General features: G+C 56.0%; 7 protein-coding genes across 7 annotated transcripts; 3 read left to right on the forward strand and 4 right to left on the reverse strand.

Moving 5' to 3' along the window:
• Window positions 1–5,004: 5,004 nt before the first annotated feature.
• B0I36DRAFT_337311 (uncharacterized protein) lies at window positions 5,005–5,965 on the reverse strand (the record flags this gene model as incomplete). The annotated part of the gene is made up of 2 exons (XM_046155661.1): window positions 5,005–5,258; window positions 5,456–5,965. 2 exons carry the CDS (start codon window positions 5,963–5,965, stop codon window positions 5,064–5,066), a joined length of 705 nt encoding a protein of 234 aa, XP_046005936.1. The 3' UTR covers window positions 5,005–5,063.
• On the forward strand, window positions 5,964–8,690 carry B0I36DRAFT_396498 (uncharacterized protein; the record flags this gene model as incomplete). Its single annotated transcript, XM_046161552.1, has 4 exons — window positions 5,964–7,242; window positions 7,371–8,253; window positions 8,374–8,414; window positions 8,623–8,690. 4 exons carry the CDS (start codon window positions 5,964–5,966, stop codon window positions 8,688–8,690), a joined length of 2,271 nt encoding a protein of 756 aa, XP_046005937.1.
• A 1,492-nt stretch (window positions 8,691–10,182) lies between these two features.
• On the reverse strand, window positions 10,183–13,465 carry B0I36DRAFT_396509 (uncharacterized protein). Its single transcript, XM_046161553.1, has 6 exons — window positions 12,972–13,465; window positions 12,873–12,927; window positions 12,309–12,815; window positions 12,069–12,254; window positions 11,713–12,013; window positions 10,183–11,658 (listed from the first exon to the last, which is right to left on the reverse strand). Exons 1-6 carry the CDS (start codon window positions 13,145–13,147, stop codon window positions 10,187–10,189), a joined length of 2,697 nt encoding a protein of 898 aa, XP_046005938.1. The 5' UTR covers window positions 13,148–13,465; the 3' UTR covers window positions 10,183–10,186.
• A 261-nt stretch (window positions 13,466–13,726) lies between these two features.
• Window positions 13,727–16,590, forward strand: B0I36DRAFT_425599 (uncharacterized protein; the record flags this gene model as incomplete). Its single annotated transcript, XM_046162341.1, has 6 exons — window positions 13,727–13,739; window positions 14,771–14,864; window positions 15,239–15,260; window positions 15,397–15,559; window positions 15,589–15,841; window positions 15,873–16,590. 6 exons carry the CDS (start codon window positions 13,727–13,729, stop codon window positions 16,294–16,296), a joined length of 969 nt encoding a protein of 322 aa, XP_046005939.1. The 3' UTR covers window positions 16,297–16,590.
• A 1,700-nt stretch (window positions 16,591–18,290) lies between these two features.
• B0I36DRAFT_337322 (uncharacterized protein) lies at window positions 18,291–18,994 on the forward strand. The gene is made up of 3 exons (XM_046155662.1): window positions 18,291–18,429; window positions 18,513–18,670; window positions 18,874–18,994. Exons 1-2 carry the CDS (start codon window positions 18,341–18,343, stop codon window positions 18,640–18,642), a joined length of 219 nt encoding a protein of 72 aa, XP_046005940.1. The 5' UTR covers window positions 18,291–18,340; the 3' UTR covers window positions 18,643–18,670; window positions 18,874–18,994.
• Window positions 18,995–19,944: 950 nt separating this feature from the next.
• B0I36DRAFT_396518 (uncharacterized protein) lies at window positions 19,945–20,980 on the reverse strand (the record flags this gene model as incomplete). The annotated part of the gene is made up of 1 exon (XM_046161554.1): window positions 19,945–20,980. Exon 1 carries the CDS (start codon window positions 20,518–20,520, stop codon window positions 19,945–19,947), a length of 576 nt encoding a protein of 191 aa, XP_046005941.1. The 5' UTR covers window positions 20,521–20,980.
• A 169-nt stretch (window positions 20,981–21,149) lies between these two features.
• Window positions 21,150–21,554, reverse strand: B0I36DRAFT_227755 (uncharacterized protein; the record flags this gene model as incomplete). Its single annotated transcript, XM_046149101.1, has 1 exon — window positions 21,150–21,554. A coding segment is annotated over one exon (405 nt), but the record flags the coding sequence as incomplete, so codon positions are not given.
• Between the last annotated feature and the right edge of the window lie 81 nt (window positions 21,555–21,635).

Below are 21,635 nucleotides of genomic sequence, written 5' to 3' on the forward strand. Positions count from 1 at the left end.
TGAAAATCCGAATTAGAGACTCGATTGATGTCTAGTTATGACTGTGACAGGCGATAAGGAGATGGTAGTGGGTTGTTATTGACTATGTCTTTAAATGCTTCGAGATATCGGTAGGTTCGGATCACGGGCTCGAGATCCGACACTCATCAAAATTTATGGTTGAGAGGGATCAGATGGCTTGGATGTGGTCAATTTATAACTTCCGAACAAGTTTGAGGAATTGCATGTGTATGGGCGGACTCGAGTCTATGTCAAAGGTAAAGTACCTGTATTTTGGCTCGGCACTCAGGGTGGCTCGCGATGCAGGGATGGATGTTAACAGGAACGCGACAGCGCTGGAAGTCTTAATCAATCCCGTGATCACACCCAACCCATAGAGTGGAACGAGTCGGTCCCTGATCGATCAACCTCACGGCAGGTCTATGACCTCAGCACGCACGTAACAGCAGAAGCTAGTAATGAAGGACGCGGTTCTCCTGCATTCATTGATGGTGATGTCCTCGTGGGGGCAGGAGCATCAAGTATGGTCGCGGTACCCCAGGCCGCGGAATCCATCATTGGTACTTTTTTCAAATACAGGGTGCCAGACAGCGAGTGGTTACCCTTTTATATCGCAAAACCTGATCTCCACCCATGCTAAGCTCTAAGTCGAGCAATGCCGCAGGTGTGTCCCATGTCGGAGATCAGGATGTAGATGTCCCGATGTTACTTAAGCTGGGCAGGCCCGTTTCTGACGGCTTAATAGCGACTTGACGGCCGCATATTCAACCGTCAAGGCGTGGGACTGGCGTCTACCATCTTTATAGACAGCGGCAGCCCCTAGGATTGCTTGGCTTCGCGGCTGAAGATATGAAGGACGTGGAGGTAGGGCTCACTCGTAGGACTCGCAAGCCTTAATTATCAAACGCTTGCTAAAACGCCTCAAGATATCGATCGATGGGAGCAGCTGATTTGCATACTGAACAGGAGGTTTTGGAGAGAATGGAACATTGCATCGATGGTCCGCTAGCCCCAAGGAGATGTCACTCTTGATTCTCCTCAATAGCACCGGTCGCTTCTCTTGGAAGTGGACCAGGCCGAGGGCGGAGATAGAGGAGCCCGATTATGGTGATAGCGACAAGACATAGAAGCCATTTGATGCTGACAGGCGTATGGCTCTCTTTGATGTTGCGAAGAAGAATCTTGAGACAATTTGTCATGATTGAACATCAACATCAAATTAATCGCCGACAGCCGTGTAATCCAACGAATTGACAGTGTCAACACGTCGATATTACTGTGTTGTAGAAGCTGATGACCTCAGGAAACCGCTTCCACATCTGGAGGCAGTACGGAAAGGTCCAGACAAGACCGACGAGGCGGTTTGGCTCATCATCCGCCCACTTAACAAGATAGGGAATCTCCATCTCGTCGAACAGCTTGATCAGTGCTGCAGTAGGAGTGTGGCCGCTCAACTTGTCTCGACTGATACGAGACCTGGCGTTATAGATATCCTTTCGTGTAAAGGATGACTCGGGATGCTGCTCCAGGACGATCGCGCGTACGTCACGGGCCCGAATTCCGACCCGACGGCTTGTCGATTCGACTGTTGCCCTGATAGGTGTAGTGAGTCGTCTGTGGGAGAGATGGGCGGATGGTTTGATACTGGCCCGGTGGTTATGCTGGCTATGCTCGGAATTATCGTGGTGTCGTAGAAGCCATCTACCCTCCTCCAGTGCTTCGGCAATGACCATCCATTTACAACCACACTTTCGAGACTTCCGTTGCCGAATACCGGTACTCTCTGAGGGGCGTGGTTCTCCGAATCGATCGCATTGGAAAGAGTACCGGATCTTCCGACCCTTATATGAGTAGGCATTTCGTCGAACAATACCGAAGCCATTAGCCTTCGCGAAAGTATTCACCCACTCGAACGGGACTTCGGCTGAGGGCGCTGGGTCGCCTGGGATAGGTGGGTTCGGGATCGGGTCAGGGACAGGCGACAAGGGGTGGTCGGGCGAGGGCGGCGAGGCGATAGGCGGAGAGTGCCTTTCTCGGGGAGGCGAGTATGGCGGAGATGATTCGAATGCAGTTGAACTGAGCGGCGAGTAGCCCCATATCTCGCGCCATTGGCGGACTCGTTCGTATGACCGGACGAGCTCGATGGTAAGTCTTCGATCTGTCCCAATCACCTCGCGCACTAGCCTAAGGGCGGACTGAAACTGGGGTCTTGTTGGAGAGAATTGTTCTTGTGCTGATTGTTGTGGAGAGCAGGCAGGTGACTGGTCGATTTCCGGGCCTGGTATAGGCATTGTTACTCGTTGCGACCGTCTTCCTCGGGTTGGGAAATCATTCGATAGGTGAATCTCATGATCGAATCGCAGCTCCCATGGTGGCTCGTTCAGCCCACGCGATCCATGGGGGCGTGGAGCGGTCGTGAAGGTCTCTGGGTACGAGGCGAAAGCATTATAGAGTGCCTCGTCGTCTCCCACGCCAAAGTGTGGGCCAATGCTCGTCCCTGTGCTATTAGACGAAGGTGGTCTTGAACTCTCAGATTGGTTCTGCCGCTGTCGTTTTCGAGGACGTAATTGATAGCTTCGTAGTCGTTGGTTGCTTGCTGAGCTAGATCGAGAGTCGGGCTGGGACATAATGACGGCCGTGATCGCGACAGGAAGAGTGTCGCACGCACGGATGAGAACATGGTTAAAGGGGCAGTTGATTTGACTATGAAAGAAGGAAAGAGGGGACCAATTTCAGCACAAAGGAATGACCTGCTTTGTGATGCAGATGCCTTGGAAGATGAGGCTATTGGATATTCCTGATACAGCGTGTGTTTGAGTGTAGGTCTCAGCAGGGGGCCTAACACACCACGCCTGGAGCCCTGGGACCTTGACAAATATGGTATCTTTCACGAACAATCATTATCAGTAGGCTTGACATGCGACAAGAGGTAATTGGTGTAGTAGCTAGCTAGTGAATAGCTTCCATATGTCTCGTCGATCGTCGTGATGGAGAACTAATCCCGAGGTACAAGGGAAGCGTTGGCAGAATCTAGATGCACTAACAAAAAGGGATGGACCAATCAGAGGCTGCAAAAGGTCATGCCCGTGTAAGAGTCATGCCCGGGTAGCAATTCTTCATGCCCGTGTAGCAATTGCCCAGTAAAGATGTATAGTAGTTGATAGGATGAACATAGAGTAAGGTAGTAATAACAGATAACTCAGCTATCTCCGTCAGCGCATCGAGGTCCAGGAATTCCGCGACATGGCGCAAAAACTAGTCTCCGAGCTCGAGACCGGCTTAGATGAGCTGGTTTATGGCGGGGGAGGGGCACTACTCGGCCAGGTCGAGCTCACAAAGATCTACGACAGCATGATGTTCGAGGGTCATAACAGCTCGTTCGCCACGAATCCCAGGAACGCATGGCTGCAGGCAGGGCCCCGGGTAGTCGCAATACTGGTCAAGGCGGAACTATGGTCGCAACAGAGGACACAGTACCACCAGGAGAAGTCGCGACAGTGGCTCGGATGGCTGGCTGAGCTGAAAGGCAAGCTTATGCTAGCTACTCATATATGGGGTGGGCAGCCCGGGCGAGGACCGGAGATCACAAGCGTTCGGCATTGTGATACGAAGCAGCTCCCCCGGAGTGTGTACGTTCACGACGGGCAGGTAATGCTTATCACCGACCGGGACAAGGCCAAGGCGATCCGCGGCTACGGCCGCAAAATTGCCCGTTTTCTTCCCGACCGGGTAGGCAGACTGCTCGTAGTCTTCATCGCTTGGCTCATGCCGTTCGAGACAATGCTTCTTACGCATACGAGAGGTCGACTTCCGTCCGAAAGTCTGGGCGAGTGGCTGTGGAAGGACGGGCGGAAGGGGCGCTGGGGGACGACAGAGCTCAGCAAGGAGCTTCGGGCAGCAGTAGGCACGCACATCGGAGTCGAAATCGGGATGGCAGGGTACCGACATGTCGCGATCGAGTTGGGCCGGACGATCCGAGGGCTAGTCGTACAGCAGCAGCAACTCAAGATCGGGACAGTAGACGGGGACTATGGCTCGGACGGAGACGAGGTCAACGAGGTCACAGGGGAGCGGCAGGGCAAGTCCCGCACGGAACTCATCTGGGATCTGCAGGCGACACATAGCAGTGCAATCGCCAGAGCACACTACGCCGTCAACATCCAGTTCCCGGGTCAGCTCCAGCCAGAGATGATCGCCAACTACCGGGAGATCAGCCGGCTATGGCACGAGTATCTCAGCTTGACCGGCACAGAGGAGGAGGAAGCTTTAAAGAGGACGCCGGAGCCGTGGAGCAGGCGGGGTCATAGTCAGCATCAGCGACAGCGGCAGCAGCAGAACCATGGAAAAGGCAGCCAGAGCGGGAACAGCTGGTGCCGGAAACGGCTACGATTCGACCAGGACGAGGAGAGCCCGACAGTCCGGAAGCGAAGAAGGCATCCAACGGAGGCAGTCTGGCCCCGTCATGACGCGAATCTGGAAGAAATCGACAGCCGAATCCAGAAGGGGCTGAACACGATCATCGGGCAAGGAGCGCGTTGGCGGATGGACGAGCAACAGACGGCCATGCGGCAGGTTCTACAGCTACGGGGCGGGCGAGCTCTTATTGTTGTGCTCCCCACGGGCGCGGGAAAGAGTCTGTTGTTTATGATCCCGTCCGTACAGGCCGTACACGGGGGTGTAAGCATCGTTGTCGTACCGTTTGTGGCACTAATGGACGACATTATCGCCCGGGCACGCTCCGTGGGAATTAACTGTATACAGTGGAGACCGGCAGAGGACGAAGGGAGAGACGCCAACACGCCAGCTCGCTTAGCAAATCTGGTAGTCGTCAGCGCTGACCAGGCAAGCAACAACGAGTTTATGACATATGTCGACAGTCTACGGAAGCGGCGGCTGCTTAGGCGGATCTTCATAGACGAGTGCCATACGATCATCACGGACGTAGGCTATCGTGAGAGGCTTGGTCGGATCCGAGAGCTGCACCGGTTCGACCAGCCGCTTATTCTGACCATCATTGCCGGCCGGGAAGCGCTCACTTTCGCGCACTCCTGCCCGCCGGCCAATCACTGTCTGGGGCCCCTGGTGCCCTGGTGCCCGCAGGGGAAAATGATCCGGCTCGTGCGCCACGACCGGCCCACGTCATGGTGACCGACACGTCTCGGAATTTTAGTCAGCGCGGCGGGGCCGCATCCTGCGCTTGGCATGGTGCGGCGGCAAGTCCCCGATAGGCTGGCCTGGCTAGTCTGGCTGGCCATGTGCTGGCCATGTGCGCCCACACCCACGTATGCACGCATGCACGCCCTGTTCTGCTGTCTGCGCTGCCCCTCGCGCGCCGCCTCGTCCCGCTCGCGATCGAGGGGCAGCCATCCTTGGATGTCGACGACAGCACCGAGCGACTTGCGTGCACCAGACAGCCTCCTCTCGACACCACCCCTGTGCGCACGACAGTCCTGACCGGCGACTCCCATTCTCGCGTGGCCAGTCCAGCGCATGTGGCTCTCCCAGTCATGCCCTGGCGCATCCGTCCCATGTGAGTGGCAAGGCGGAAACACGTCCGCTCCCCAGCCGCCCGCGGCCCAGGGCCCAGGCCCGTCCACGCCGCGCAGGCCCTTGCACAAATGTCCCTCTGCCCGGCAGGCTCGACCAGCCGGAGCATGATTCTTCCACTCCCGTCTTGCCAATCGTTGTGATAGATACGCTGCAGGAACTCTGCGATCGTTGCCCCTCCCTCGTCTCGTCTCGTCTCGTCTCGTCTCGTCTCGTCCCGTCTCTTCCCCCCCGCCGCGGCCAACGATCGCCCGGCCGCGCCTTCCTCGTCAGCAATGGACTCCAGCTCACCATGAACGCTGCCAGCACTGCTCGGGTGCCCCCTCCTCTTTGACTGCGCGGCCTCACCGCCTTCACTCATAACGGCACGGCACGACACGACACGACACGACACGATCCGACCCGACACAACAGTCATGGCGGCTGCGCCCCCCCGCGACCGCGACGCCGCCCGCTCGCGCGAGGTGCGGCTGAGCCTCGAGAGCTGGCAGACGGCCCAGGGCTCGGCCATCAACGTCGCGCTCAACGTCGACAACATCGGGCTCGCCAACCTCCAGCGCACCGGCTACACGCCCCAGCCGTCCCCCGACCGCGCCCTCGCGGCCTTTGCCCAGCTCGCCGTCCTGCGCCTCGGCGTCGAGCGCGCCATGGTCTCCCTCATCGACAGCTCGACCCAGACCATCCTCGCCGAGGCCAACCGCGAGGACAGCCACTCGGCTCCCGACGGCGCCGTCCGCCCGCCCACCGTTCTCTGGCTCGGCACCACGACCCTCGCCCGCCACGACGCCGTCTGCGAGCACTGCCTCGCCAGCACCTACACGACGACCTCGACGGCGCCCGACGGCCGCCAGCAGCACCACACGACGCAGGCCTTTGTCGTCCCCGACTGCAGCATCGACCCCCGCTTCCAGAACCGCCCCTACGTCCGCGACAGCCCCTACATCCGCTTCTACGCCGGAGTGCCCATCATCTCGCGTGCCGGCCACAAGATTGGCGCCTATGCCGTGTCCGACGGCCACGTCCGCGACGGCCTCAGCCTCGAGGACGTCCAGTTCATGCAGGGCATGGCCCGCACCATCATGGAGCACCTCGAGTGGGCGCGCGACCGCGTCGACCGCTTCAAGGGCGAGCGCATCGTCCGCGGGCTCGCAGCCTTCATCGAGAGCTCGGCCGGCCCGGGCGGCTTGCCACACTCGCGCGCCACCTCGACCGCCTCCATTGACCACCGGCCCCGGACGCCCCAGGTCGCCCTCAACTCCCCGAGACACCCGCTCTCGCGCCAAACCTCGTACTTTGGCAACCCTGCTCCCGCCACCGCACCGCTGCTGGAGAAGAAACACGACACACACGACACCCTCGACGCTCAGGCCGGTGCGCTGCTGCCCTACTCGCCAGGGGCTCCGGAGCGGCGGCAGTCCAAGGGCAAGTCTTCGAGCAGCAACAAGCGGTCCAAGTCCGACTCCATGTCGACCATGCTCCAGCAGGCCGCCGACATCCTGTGCCAGTCGACGCTCGCCGACGGTGCTGTGCTCCTCGGCGCGTCCGCCAGCAGCTCCCGCCAGACGAGCTGGGCCGCCGCACGTCCGGTCAACGGCGCTCTGTCGTCCGAAGACGACGAGCCAGTCGTATCGTCCCCAGATGCGTCAGACCTGCCTAGCGATGTCATGGACAGCATGGCCAGCCCGTCGACGTTCCGTGGGGACAAGCTGTCGCGGGTCCTCGCGTATTCCATCATAGACTAGCAGACCCGCGCAATGTTTGAGCAGGGCAAGGGGGCTCTCACACTAGGCACGCTTGAGAAGTACTACTCCCTCTTCCCAAAGGGCAGAACCTTCTCCTTCCAGGCATGGGTGCCAGCATCACCTCAGAAGACGACAGCGCTAGCGAGAGGGACACGCCGCGCGAGAGCGGCCCGTCTCATACGAGCTCCACGACGCAGCAAAGGGCGACCAAGAACGACAGCAACGACAATCACCATAATCACCACCACCACCACCATCACCATCGCAAGAAGCCCAAGACGGATCACACCGAGCTTCTCCAGCGTATCCCTGGCGACAAGACGGTCGTGTTTGTGCCCCTCTTCGACCACACGGACAACAGCTTCTCTGGCGGCTGCTTCCTCTGGACGGCCGTCGCAGGCCGACTCATGAATCTTGACGACGACCTGTCGTACCTGCGAGCATTTGCCAACAGCATCATGAGCCAGGTCGCCCGTATCAGTGCTCAGAAGAATGAAGCAGCCAAGACGACCTTTATCGCCAGCATAAGCCACGAGCTGCGCAGTCCCTTGCACGGCATCCTGGGGGCCGCAGAGTTTCTGGCCGACACCTCGGCAGACTCGTTCCAGGCTGGTCTTGTCTCGTCTATATCGACGTGTGGCAAGACTCTGCTCGACACGCTCAACCACGTCCTCGACTACAGCAAGATCAACCGTCTCGGTCGCACACGACGGCGCAAACCTGCAGACAAGGAGCAGGTCATCAGCGGCATATCTTCTGACTCACTCGACAGCCTCAGCCTGACCGCTGTCGTTGACCTGTCGGCCCTTGTGGAGGAGGTCATTGATGCAATCGTCATAGGCCACACCTTCAAGCAGGTGCCTAACGCGTCGATGCCCGATGACGGAGCAAAATCACTGGGTGTGGGCAAGCTCGCCCCGACCCCACATGTTCGCTGGCCAGAGAAGAGCCCGTCTCGGTGCTGGTATGAGCACTTGCAGGCGAGAATAATGCGTCCTTGTTCGGGGGGGTTAATACTGTCGCCGCAAGCTTCACAGACATCAACCGCACCAGGTACGGGCTCTGCTCTCTGACGCGATACTAGCCACTATGCCCATTTCGGAGGTCAGTCTGTCGTGAACTTAAGTAAGACTTCATGCAAGCTCACCCTGTCAAATAAGCTCTGACCTGACTCAAACCATTTACGGGTGGTGGTCTCCTCGTTTGGAGAATACTGACGCTCCGGCATTGTCATTAGCGAATCAGATGTGTTGATAAGGACAGAGCTTGGTGTGATCTCGAAGGATTGACGTTGATGCATGCGTGTGGAAGCACAGCTTAACACTTTATAAAGGCTGTAGCGCTCTGCTTAGACAATCGCTATTGGTAATCCGAATGCTGGAAACCCTAAACCGTCTCTGAATTATGGCTTTGAGTTGCCTGTAAACCAGAGCCCGTCCCATGAAACAGCGGGCCCACCACCTTCTAGAACGGGACTGAAAGGGCGTCCAAAAATAACATATCGGGGACTGGGACACGCCCAGCACGATCAGCAACCGTACAAACATGGTCAAGTGATTACATAAGTACCTACAGGTAGGTAGGCATAACGACACGGCATTACAAGTCTTAATTTCTTGGCGCATCGCCTGGTCGTGATTGAAACGACAGGATGCTGCTTCTGGTGAACTTGCCTGTAGCTAATTAATTGATGACAACTCGCCAAGCCCTGAAGCCCGCATCTCGGTGCAGCTGCATACTGCAAGCGATCAATGAGCGCCATGCGCTGACAAGGAAATTGATGACAGCAGGTTGAATCTTCTAGAATCTAGTGTCTATATGGTTACTCTAGAACACGAACTCGCCGCTTGTCGCTGCGGAGTCCGCATCATCTGGGCCGCAAGTTGACGCTCAAATGATTGTTGCCACTGTCTCGTCTCAAACTGGCTTCCTAAGAGGTTCCTCCTGTAGATCTCCTGCAGAATGGCTGAGGTTTTCGGCTATAAGCAAACCGCAAGAATCGGTACGACGCCATAATCCAGGTGATAGAAGTACCACTGGACTAGACACATTTCGTCTTCTCCAGAGCACATGAAAGCCAAGCTATGTAGTACTGCACAATGAATAAGGCCATATTGCAAAGGAGAAAATCCCTACTCTCAGGTGATGCCGAGACACAGATGCCATCAAGCTCGATTATTTTAAACTAAGCGTACGGAGCATAAGCCACCACTAATTGACTGGGGTAATGCGCCAGAATCAACGACCTCCAACCACTCGGAGCTGACTCTCGTCCCTGACGGCGTCAGCTACATGCCCATCAAGGCAGTCATGGCCCGGGTCGTGAACATCATCGGGGTCGAGCAAAGGATCGCCGGAACTCTGAGGTGGTGACCGGCAACGTACATTGCTGTTGCGGGCGACACACCAGCTCCAGTGGTATCCGGCCCGGCAAAGAAGTCTGTCAGCGACCTCCCCGGCGACAAAAGTTGAGCTTGAGCCAAAAAGGGCTGAATGCCCAATTCGGATTGCCTCATGCAGCTACACATAAAGCTAACGCACAGGATCGGACAATATTGCGCGCCCGCCAGTTCAGCCGTAGACCAGTGGCGTCTACCGGGGCCAGAAACGACATTCTAGACCTCCTGCAGCAGAAAAAAGCAAAACAAATCGCGAGAGCGGTGATGGGTGCAGCAGCCGACAGACCCGACAATCGCGGAGCCTCGAATCAACGAACCCAGAAACGTATTAACATAGACACAGGAACGCCGTGGCCGACAACCACTCAAGGTTCTTTACCCTAGCCTAACAGACGCCTCCACCGACGACGCCCCCTCCTCCTCAGAGCCTGAGTCATTCGGTACAACTCAGAGGCCGAGCTGATGTCTGGATATTTTTAGTTGCTTCTGTATTAGGCATTATTTCACTATCTCACCCATGCAGGCTGCAAACAGTTCCTCTACGAAAGTGACCTCTTCATCCTCCTTCTTGACTTCGACATTCGACGACCCGAAACGAAGAACACCAGTCACGTCATTCATCTCGATAGCAGACTCCTGCTCCCCGGGTCCCCCACCACTCCCGAGACTTTCTCGATTCGTCCTGTCGCCTTTACCCGCCACCCCCTGGTTACCCTTCCACCGTACCAACACCGTTGGAATCCGTCGGTGATCGCTGGGCGTATATGCCGCCGGAAGACTCCTCGGCTCAACTCTGCTGACTTCCTGAACGTCAACAGTAATCTCCTGCGAGACCATGATCCCACCGAGCCGTAGTTGCTGGTGGTGCTGAGGATACCCCATTGGAAGCGCTTGCCCATCATCTGACAGTTTCTCTCCGCCCAGCAGCATTGGCGACATTGGGTCGTGCTCCTGGCTGCTCTTGATGCTCAGTTTGTCGAAGATCGTCGTCGAAAGGCGCTCTTGACTGGTCGAGATGATGTTGCCCGCCGCATCGACGGCGCCGAAGCGGTACTTCCCTTGTTGACGTCTGAGTCTGGAGAAAGGCGACATCATTCGGCGCGCGGGGGGTGACGTCCCCGAGCGAACGAGTGGCGGAGGGCCGACTGACACTGAGTTCAGCACAGATGACATCTCGCGGTGCACGTCCCGCGCGAAAGCAGCGTGGCACGGCGAGTTCTTGTATACGAGCTGGTGCGTCTTGAAAAACTGGAGGGGGATGAACTTGAACTTGTGCACAGTGGGTCCGGCGTGGATTGGCAGCACCATGCTGAATGTGAGGAGGGAGCAGTTCATCGGCCGAGCGACATCAGTGGCTGGACGACAGGGTACGCGAACGATTGTCGACGACAGAGTTGCCGTGTCGAAAACCGGATCGCTGATTGAGCTTCGGAACACTTTCATGGCGTTCAGGAGGATGCGTACTAGCTGTGCCTCCTGTGGCGAACAGTCCCCTTTCATTCGGTCTAGTTTCTCCACAGCAGCAGCAAAGTTCAGACCCTCCAGGCGGCGCAGGAAAACCACCTGCCACTCCTCGAGCCGCTCCAAGGATAGCTTCGTGGTCGGGAGGAGGTTGCGCGCTTCCTTTCTGACTAGAACGTCGAATCCGCGGTTGTCTAGTCGGGCTCGGACAGCAAAGAGACCGAGGTGAATTCCAGGGTCCAGCATCGTGTCCTGTAAGCTGTTGGACATTACCCGTAGGTTGTCTTCGAGATTAGCAGTCTTGATCTGCATCCGGGTGCCGATGATGTGCGACACCTGACGCACCTCTGCAAAGAGGTATCCCATTGCTCCCAGCTTGTCAACAAGACGCTGGCTTTCCACCCGGCGTACCAGAATCATTAGGGAACCCGGAGCATACTCCCGGGAGCGAGGACCCTGTCGCTTCTGAGCCAAATCGTCGCCGTCCCGGGAAGCGGGACAGGGTGTTCCTATATAGTATCAGCGATTCTTGTCCATGAACAGGACTCTTCAGCACGCCGTACCTGTGGCGAAGATTTCATCCCACAATATGCCCACATCTGTCAGACTCTCTCGCATCTTCTCAGCCAGTGTAGCAGCAGCCAGGCAGAATAGCTCGCGGAATATAATATCGTAGTTGTCTGCTAGTTTGCCATCCTCATGAATCAACTTTATCCCACTTCTGTTATTGCCTGGTTTGTGCGGAAGGCCGGCCAAATGACTGTTCATACGCCCAATTAGGGGCAAGAGACTTGACCACTCTCGAGATGCCCGGAACATCCAGTGAAAGAGCGGATGTGCCGTGCTGAAGACAGCATCATGAGACTAAGCCACTGTTAGTCGATCTGCAACTATATTGGTAGTAAGGCAACTCCACCACCTTCTGGAGAAAAGAGTCTGTGATCTCTTCACTGGGGAGCACGCCATCGGGCGTGACTAGAATCCTCCCCCGTTTGTCGAACACTGCAGAAGCGAGAACTATTCGCTGGGCCTTACTTGCATAGCCCTTGCGTATCCGTGCCGAGTAAATCGCTATGCCTGCCATGATGAAGCAGGCGCCAATTGACTGCAGAGGAAGACTGTTAGCACTTTCAAGTTGGCGGAATGGGCTGAGACTCACGAGACATATAACCGGGATGACGGTTGTATCCCGAGAAGAGCCACTCTCCTTCAAGTTTAAGCGCAGCAACTCGTAGCTCGTGCCCATCGCGGCACACCAATGCATGCCCGACACTGCACCAGCCAGTATGATTGCACATCCCACTCTCCTCCACAGCGAGTTCGTCCATGCCACTCTGAACACAAAGAATAGCGCTAGGGCGACAGTACTCGCAGCGGCGGCGATCACGGCGGCGCCCGCGACGTTGGCGACGGCGTAAATGCATCGGTAGTTGTTGATGGATGCATTGCCGAGGTAGTGCATCCCGCAGATGGCGCACCCGGATAGGCATCCCGACAAGGCGATGCGCCACCAGTATACCTTGTTCGTCGTCGACACGGCGAGGAATGCGACGAGGAGGACGACGATGGGCACGAAGAAGGAGAGGGCCGTGATAGGGACCGAGTAGGCTATTTGCAGCTCTGGCTCTCCATTGAGGAGAGTGACTGCTCTGTTACCTACGAAATGCTGAGGACCCGTCAGTACTTATGAACGAGCTTCAGGACGGAAGACAGCCCAGCGCACCATGGACCAGATCGCAATGCCTCCCATCGAGATGGCTGCGCCACATAGAAGCATGCTGGCCTGGGATTAGCGGAAGTATCCCATAGCAGCTTTGCGCACGGAGAGACTGACTGGTTGTAAAGCCCTCTTCGAGACGTCCGCCGGTTGATCAACTCAAGTGTTGATCCGGCTCCGATGAGACTGACGATATAGCTGAGCGCGAGAAGGCCAGCATTTACTGAGAAGGGGACGACTTGCCCTAGGTAAGGGGTAAGCTCTTCGGATGATGTTGACATCGCGAGCGGCGTTTAGCGGAGATTCGCCCAAGCTTTGTGATGAACTGAGACAAACTGGAGGGGTGGCTCTAGCGCCGATGGAGTCTTCGGTCGCTCGACAAGCTTCGAACTGAAGGATTGCTGTAGTTGCTGCGATATCCGACGGTTAGAAGCGCTCTGCCATCGTAGCCCGCGTCTTCTGAGCTTCGGTGCGAGTGTGGAAATCGCATGAAGTGGGTTGGAAATTGAGAGCTGGCGGATGTCATGCACTTTGGATTGTCCGTTCAAGATTCATGGGCACGAGAAATCTTGACATCTTTCTCAGCCGTTCCCTCCCGCAGGGTCATCTCCAGCAGCTGCACTCTCCATTGGCGGGCTCAGGGAATACCTAACCCTGCTTTTTATCAGGGGCCGGCAAGTTCCGCGCCTGGGCGGGGCAGTGCCTGGGCTGGGCCGGGCCAGCGAGGCCTGGCACCAGGGGCACGGACTCGGTGCCAGACCGAAAGCTTATTATCTCGCCCGGTACAGAACTTGTGTCCCGTCCCGTCCCACTCCGCCCTCTCTCGGGGGCCGGCTGCCACCCGCAGGTGGGAGATGGGGATGATTGTGTCAAGTAGTGGACGGCAGCATGTGCCATTGACAAGTAAGTCGCTCCTGTACGACGATGAAGAATAGTTCTTCTTGGCACAGGCGAAAATGAGGGACGGCACATAGTGGTCCTCGATCGAAACCCAGGCTCAAGGAAGCTGAGCCCGGCTGGAGGGAGCCGAGCATCCCTATTATTACACGAACTTTTTTTTTCTTTGCTCTCGGCTGACTGGCGGCGGCGCGGACGGGGCCGAGTCTGCAGCAGGGCAACCCCCTCCGTTTTTTCTCTAGGTACTTTAAGTAATCAGTCCCTGAGGTACCCGGCCGCGCCCAGACACTCATGGCGTACGGAGTAAGTTACAGGCGGGCGGAGCAGGCACACGGCGGCCGCACGGGCAGCACGGTCTTACGGGCTGAGCGGGTTATTAATCCAGCCGAGCGCTAAGTTAGTTACCATATTGTAATCAATCGCCCACCCCAAGGTAGGGTCGTGGTGGCGGTGCCTTTCAGCCTCCACCCGTCTGCGTCCGCCGCCGCCATCGAGTCTAAGTTAGCTCTGCGACGCAGCCAAGGAAATTCAGCCGAGTTCTAGCGATGCGTCCCTCCGGCCCTCTGGCAGCTCTGATCCTTGCGCGTTGCCGGGGTGGTCCCCCTGCTGGCTGACGCCTGAGATGTCCCGTGCCTGCCGCTAAGGTGCCGGGGTGGGGTGTGCCTGATTGGTGGTACCGCACCCAGAGTGCGAGGAGTCACTGGTGTGAGTGGTCGAAAAGAGCAAGATGAGCATGGTTCACACAGACACACACATACACCAGCAGCAGGCTTATTACTGCGTGCAGTTAGAATTCCATGGTGGCGCCGGTCCTGCCCCTGCTCCTCCTCTCCAGTGTTGATTTGTTCCTTTTTAAAAAAGGGTCTGGTCTGCAGCCGTCGCTCGCCTCCCCCCCAGGCTTCGACGCGTGAGACTTTTCCTCTTGCCGTTGTTCTGTCGTCTGCGCGACTTTAGGTTTTGGTCATCGCTTGGGTCTTCTGAGGGTACTTTGGCTTTGTTTACGCCAGGGCTGTTGTTGGCATTTGGCATTTGGCATTTTTCGTCACTCGCTCAGGAAACGGGACTTTCCGCCTTTGCTGACGGATCCGGTTCTGAATTTCGGTTCGTTCATCTGAGAGCGAGAATCGCAGCCACTCTCGCGTCAGCATTCCTGCCATACTGAGTCTTCACTCTCCAACTACACTTCGAATCCACACCTGGGGAATTACGAGCAAACGAGTAAAAGAACGCAAAGCAAAGGAAAGCAAAAGGAAAACGACACAGACACAAAAAAAGAAAAAAAAAAAGATGGGTGTCCTGCCAGGCCCCGCGTACGCCAAGCACCTGCTGCTCGCCGGCGTGCTGGTCTTCTCCGCGACCTGGTTCTTCCTCGTGCACACGGAGCACGGGAGCAGCACGTTGTCGTCGCTGAAGGGCAGCGTGGGCGGCGCTGTAGGGCACGGGCAGGGAGGGGGAAGCAGAGATGGCGTGGGGAGCGTGTACAATGACACGCTTGGTGTAAGTTCTTCTCGTATTACTTGCGCCGCAGCGCTGGAAACTGGGCATGATAGGGGTTCTTCCCACGGAACTGCCGAAAAGCTACAGGATAATGACAGATTTGCTGACACCTGTCCCTCCTCAATCAAACCGACAGTTCCAAAAAGTCTTCGCCATCGGCCTGCCCGACCGCACCGACAAGCGCGATGCGCTCAGCCTCATGTCCGCCGTCACGGGCTTCACGATAACCTGGATCGACGGGGCCCGCGGGTCGACCGTCCCGGACAAGGCCCTGCCCATCGGCTGGGACCGGAAGGGCGGTCCGACACCAACCTGGGCTCGTGGCGAGGGCACATGAACACGATGCGGCGCATCGTCGACGAGGGCATCACGTCCGCGCTCATCATGGAGGACGACATGGACTGGGACGTCTCCCTGAAGGACCGGCTCGCCGACTTTGCAGGCGCGAGCAGAGAGTTCCAGAAGGAAGGGAGCTGGTTCGTGGAACCCGCCAGCCACAATGCCTCGATCCCCGGCCCCGCGAGCAAGAGCCCTTACGGGCAGGACTGGGATATGCTGTGGATCGGCTCGTGCGCGTCGACGTTTGGCAACCTGCTGCCCGAGCACCTCCAGATCCCCGCCGCGGCACCACCGCGTGGGCAACGCGGGCTGGAAGTGGGACGAGTACCCGGACAACACGCGCGTCGTGTACGTGCCCGGGGACAACATCTGCAGCTTCGCGTACGCGCTGAGCCACACGGGGGCCAAGAGGGCGCTCGAGTACATGAGCCTCGAGGGCCAGCACAAGCCGTTCGACAACCACCTGAGCGACCTCTGCCGGCTGCGGGCGAACGGGATGCGCTGCGTCAGTGTCGTGCCGAGCCTGTTTGTGCACCACCGGCCGCGGGGCAGGGTCAGCGGGGACTCGGATATCAACAATGGTGGCGGGGATGAGTTTAGGGAGGTCGGGACGACGGAGAATGTGCTGTACAGCACAAGGCTGAACCTCGCGAGGTTGCTGAAGGGGGAGAAGCCGGTGAAGCAGTGGGATGATTAAGCGAGGGAGAAGTCGGGTGGCTGTCATTCATCGGCGTTCATGGCTAGTGCTGAGTTTGATATAAAGGAAGCCTTTTAAGGCGACAGACGGCTGGGTGTATTCGATTGTGCGCAAGAGACCAAATGAGACACCGTCCAAGCATCAGAATCTTCGGGGAACCCGAGTTTGCCAAGTGCAGAGGCAGCCCCAAAGGCACTGCTAAGCACTAATACCACCTTCCGGAGCAAGCCGGCGTCACAATCTCATGTCAAGATAGTATCGCGCATGCGGGCAACTCTTGTAGGCAGTCTCTCCCTGTTTATATAGACAATTTGAACAGACTCGTGCAGCGATTTGGCAAGGGAAGAGGGATTTGATTCATCTGGACAGGCAGGCTCGCCAATCTGATACACACTCAGGTATGCGCGGCACAGGCGGAAGGATGCAAATACATTCCTGGCTTATCAAGCTGGCATCTCATCCGATTTCCGATGCTGGAACCAGCATGCGATATGAAGGCGAAGTGCTCTCTTCCGATAGCGCGGATGATACCGTATCACTAAGAATCATCATCATCTTGTGATTTTGTACACAAAGTCTCAACCTCCTCGCATGTGTGAATGGTGATATACGATGCAACATGGGCCAATGGTATCGTGTTGCACTCGTCTGAAGTACCTCGCAAGCGGCCCCTGTTACGAAAGACCCGACAGATACTTGCTTCGGAACGGTCAAGAACGGATGTGATTAGTTGACGGCGCGCGAGCTGCTCTTGAGGTGCTGGAAAAAGCTAAGAACTGTAGGAGATACTCATTACAAAACTGGCTACGGCATATCACATCCCGGCATCACTAAAAGTGTTCGCTAGTCATCCTAGTAAGTCCCATTCCCTTGTAATAGGAGTCTTGAGTATACGCCGAGGACTTGACGTGTAATGACAAATGCTCACTGTCGCTCCTCGCCAGGTGGCATGAATGCCGCTGCTCGGTCGCGGTCACACGGCCATTGACCTCATCCGTTGGCCCGAATCAGGCTCAGGACGATCAGGCTGGTGAGACTAGTGCGTCTCTCGATCCCCGACTATTTGCACAGACGCTGGGATACCTTTTGAGAATGTGCACGGTGATCCTAGCGGCTAGTATGACCCAACCCCAGAACTACTCGTGCTCGCAAAGCTTCGAATGGCAACGCAATCACGTTGCAGATATTAGCAAATTGAATACCGCTGTCAGACTCAGCCTCGAAACACATATCAGCTAGCAGGGGTTTATCCTCGTGCCATCCTTGCTCTGATGTGCCTTGTCCAGGCACGAGGGATCCCGAAGCCTTACTCAGGGGCGCTCAGGGGCGCTCTCGGCATGACAATGGATGAAACGAGCCGCGATAAGGCCCGACCGACCTAGAGAAACGATATCGCACAGAGATCATGGGGGCTGAAGCCTCTATCCCACATCTTTAAACTCTTGATCATCGAAATCTAGACAACTGTGCGAAATGCCATAGCCACGTTTCTTTGGCCTACGCTTACACACTTGCCCGGGCAGTGAGCTCAAATACTCATGAACGACGGTCGCAGTGTCCGCCCAGCCACAATTGGCAGTAACTTCAGTGTCATCCCCATCATCGAGCTCGTCCCTGGTCTGGACTGCTGCTCCAATAGAGAACGGCGTGGATCGGCACGGCAACTCGCTGATCCGCAAGTCACGCTGGATTGCCAATACCTTGAACTATATGAATCAAACCTCATCACCAGCTGGGTCCTGAAAGCCGTGAGCATGTTAGTGGATTCTGCCTGTTCACAGAAGTGACGAATATCTCCTCATTGCATGCAAGATGACTTCGTCCTCACATCTGAAAGATCCTTCAAGAATAGATCTACTGCAGGCCATAGCGATACCTGGCTGGAAACAGACCCTCATGTGGTCGCATAAGAATCAGTCAACAGACTAGGGCATCTCTCAGTCGGATATAGCCGTCGTCAATTTGGCCAATCGGATGCGCATCCTTAGAAGCCGTCCTGCACGTCCTCGGCGGTCCCTGCGTAGCCCTGAAATATCGAAGTGTCATGGCTGGCTCTTGGATCTTTGGTTTCTTCTTTCGGAGAAGGATACCAGCTTCTTCGTCTATAAGAAGTGCTTCACCCTATTTCGATTAGTCCGAATATTCCCTACTATCATCTAACCACCTTTTACTCTCGCACCTATTATCTCATTAGCTTCTCCCCTTGCATTCGTCAGTTCATCTCTGCAGCTTTCCTGGATTTTGACTCTACTAGCAACTTGGTTTGTACGTGGATTGTCAGCCGGAGCCATGTCACGCGGCATTTACGATACCACTGGAGTTCCAAAGCCGCCCCCAAGGCCGTAACCAAAGTAAGCAGGCCCGACAATAACAGGTAAGATTCTCAGCCAATCTGTAATACTTATAGTATAGCTCTCATGGTTTTCGAGTTGGAGAAGTAGCTAACATGCGTCACAGCCTGGTCGAGAGCCCATCGTATTCGACCGTTACCATTGTCGGAACCATTAGGTGACGGGTCGTTCATATTTTTAGAGGAGAAACGGCATAATAGACGTAGTACAAGTCAAGTAGTTGCACTGGAAATCATCAGGTGGCACAGCTTTTCAAGCTGCGGAGAGAGTTCGGTTATTGCCGTCGCAGGGATTGTCACAGGATGTGGTCAGCTTAGCAAATTCCGTTGCAAAACATGATTCCATCCACTATTACCTGATCCCGCTAAGACGACTGCTCAGTCTTTGTGGGACAGCAGTCCCCAGCCACGGTTAAAATGGCATTGATGTAATGGGCATGACGCGGCTATCATTGTATATGGTCATGTGCTCACAAAATCGATAACGAGCCGCTAGTAAGACTCTTCCGGTGCTCTGAACGGTCGTCTTGATTACGTTAGAGCCTGGACAGTCGAGGAATCTCAACCCCTCGCTCCACAGATCGGACATCTACAGCCTTCTATAGGTAACGGCCGGGCCGAGAATGAATCAATCGTAAGACACTCAGGAATTTCTTGAGGCTTCAATCGACATTCAAGACGGAGCAGTTACGGGCAGAAACAAGTCAAAATAGTGGTCGCGCGAGGAGGACAGAGACGCGCGCGCGACGCTGTGGCGTTTGCGGCGAGCCCGGCCATAATGCTCGTACGTGTCAGATAGTTGAGTCTACCTCTGAAGAAGAGGATTTCATCTAGTTTGAATTGATTTAAGGCGTTCTGGTTGATTTTTTCTATACATTGTCGTCCGAATACCTTAAGGGTGGCGCGCTCGACCGGGTGGCCCGCTTGACCGGGATCTACGTTAATGAAAATACTTATTCGAACCAGGGTACTGTTGCGATTGTGCAGTTGCGCTAGAATTTTTACACGGTATACGGGACTGGTTCTCGGCAGGGTCTCAAACACCATCCTAGAGGTATAGGATACTCTATCTTGCCCGAATGCGGCGAGACCATAGCGGGAGGTGCCCTGTGGGGGGAAACGATGTTCCAGATGTATAGCCATTGAAGAGGCTCTGACATCCAGGGATCGAATCTCCTAGCCAGAATCGTCATCAGCTGACCCGTCAGGCCCTCGGGGAATGGTCTATCCCCAGGATCTTAATAGCTAAGAGCCCCAGACATTAACAGCATCGAAACACCCACAAGCCGATCTAGTTTTTAGCCAAATTGCACAGACCCAGAGAAAGTAGCCCCAGGGAATTGGTTGCCGCTGCCTTTGCTAATATTCTGAGTACCGCCAGGAGCGTTGAATTGGTCGCCGGGGCCATAGCTGTTAAAGGATGAGTTGGCTGGTTTCTCGATCTGTGCTTCTCCCCTCGATCGTGTTGGTTGACTGGCAGCTGAATTCCCGAATTGTGACTCCCATCTGGTCAGCTCGCCAAGCAGTCTTTTGAAGCCATTGTCGTCCGCGGAGCCAAACTTGACCATATCGCTATGGTTGGCGTAAATGCTAAACGCATTGTAACCTTCAAGAGTGGCCGAGTCCTGAGAAACGACTTTTCCGACCACACGCAAAGGAAGCTCTTCAAAGAAGAATGTAACCTCGAGATCCCGGCCGGCCTTCTGTTGTTCCCGTACCATGGACCAGAACCGATCTTGAACGGACCGGAGGTACTTGTCATCTGTCTCCGAGATGTTCAACAGCGACTTATTGGTGGATTTTACTATCCCAAGAGCCGAAGCCGGTATCCTGGCCCAGTTGGCCATCCAGGATCCCCTGTGAGGAGTGCCCATGAATACGATGCCCTTAGTGCAATCGAATATGCCTCGGAGGTGTGCATTAGGGTTGTTTCGCGAGAGTAGAATGGCTTCTTTACAGACGAGGCCGCCCAGGCTGTGGGCGACCAAGACTGTCGAGAGGACGCGTTGGAACGGGTTCTGTCGGTCGTCAAGTCGTTCAAGAGGTTGTTGGCATGCTCGGTCAGCCCATTTGTTGATGCGACCGAATTCCGCACGATATACGCGTTGTAGCCGTACGTGAGTATGCGAGCTTTGCTGAGCTCGGGTGGCAGGAGCGTCGCGGGCCAGGGTCTGGATTGCTTATCTGCAGTCCAGGTGCTGTCCCGATTGCAAGGGACAATTGCTGGGCCTCTAGAAGGAAAACCCTGTAGACCATCTCAGGCGTTTCTCACGTGCTTCCGGGTAAGATCTGGGATGAACGGAGCTGGAAGTTGAGGACCTGCATTCTTCTGCTGACGCACTAACTGGTGAGACTATTTCGTACCTTCTCTCCGCCTCTTTGCCGCCCCTGGTCCCGTGAATGAGGTGTCTGGAGTATTCCGGTGGTCGACGACGCTTGACTGGCGATCATCCTCCTTTGACGCCGATGCCGTGTCGTCGGGCTGGGACAGATGGTGGCTTTCCAGCCCCTGGGAGAGACCTGTTTCTGGGAGCGACAGAACATCAAAGTCCAACTTGGACGGCAGCTGATCGATGGCCGAGCAGATCCTCTCGAAGTGTTTTGGCATCCATACGTCGTAGACGTTCCTCGTAAAACGATACGCCGTCCACTTCTCCTTGCCATCCAGCGTTGTGAAATCGAATTTGTGGATTGGGTGGCGATAGTACTTGGTGTCCTTTCCATCTATGACTGGATAGCAATCATAAATTCTTACCGAGCAGTGGTCATGCGAGATGGAAAAGGCCAGAAGCTCGCGGTTGACTTTGCTCTCACGCTTCACCAGGCGGAAGAGCTCAACGACGGCCCGCGCGGCGAGCGTCATGCTGTGGGCGTTCTGGCGGTCCGCGATGTCGAGCGCTGCGGCGCCGCTGTACAGTAGAATAGGACCCAGCTCGCTGCTGAATGAATATCTTGTTTGTGAGTGCTGTCCCTCCGCTGATGGGCCCAA

This window comes from Microdochium trichocladiopsis, assembly GCF_020744255.1.
Source record: "Microdochium trichocladiopsis strain MPI-CAGE-CH-0230 chromosome Unknown B0I36scaffold_12, whole genome shotgun sequence".
NCBI classification, from domain to species: domain Eukaryota; kingdom Fungi; phylum Ascomycota; class Sordariomycetes; order Xylariales; family Microdochiaceae; genus Microdochium; species Microdochium trichocladiopsis.

Excerpts from the sequence above, each read along its gene's own strand:
- B0I36DRAFT_396509 (XM_046161553.1), bottom strand. The coding sequence starts at position 13,147 with ATGTCAACATCATCCGAAGAGCTTACCCCTTACCTAGGGCAAGTCGTC. Across the intron at positions 12,928-12,971 it reads TACAACCAGTCAGTCTCTCC|CATGCTTCTATGTGGCGCAG; the intron begins GTGCGCAAAGCT and ends ATCCCAGGCCAG. Across the intron at positions 12,816-12,872 it reads GCATTGCGATCTGGTCCATG|CATTTCGTAGGTAACAGAGC; the intron begins GTGCGCTGGGCT and ends ACGGGTCCTCAG.
- B0I36DRAFT_337322 (XM_046155662.1), top strand. The coding sequence starts at position 18,341 with ATGGCTGGCTCTTGGATCTTTGGTTTCTTCTTTCGGAGAAGGATACCA. Across the intron at positions 18,430-18,512 it reads GCTTCACCCTATTTCGATTA|TTCATCTCTGCAGCTTTCCT; the intron begins GTCCGAATATTC and ends TGCATTCGTCAG.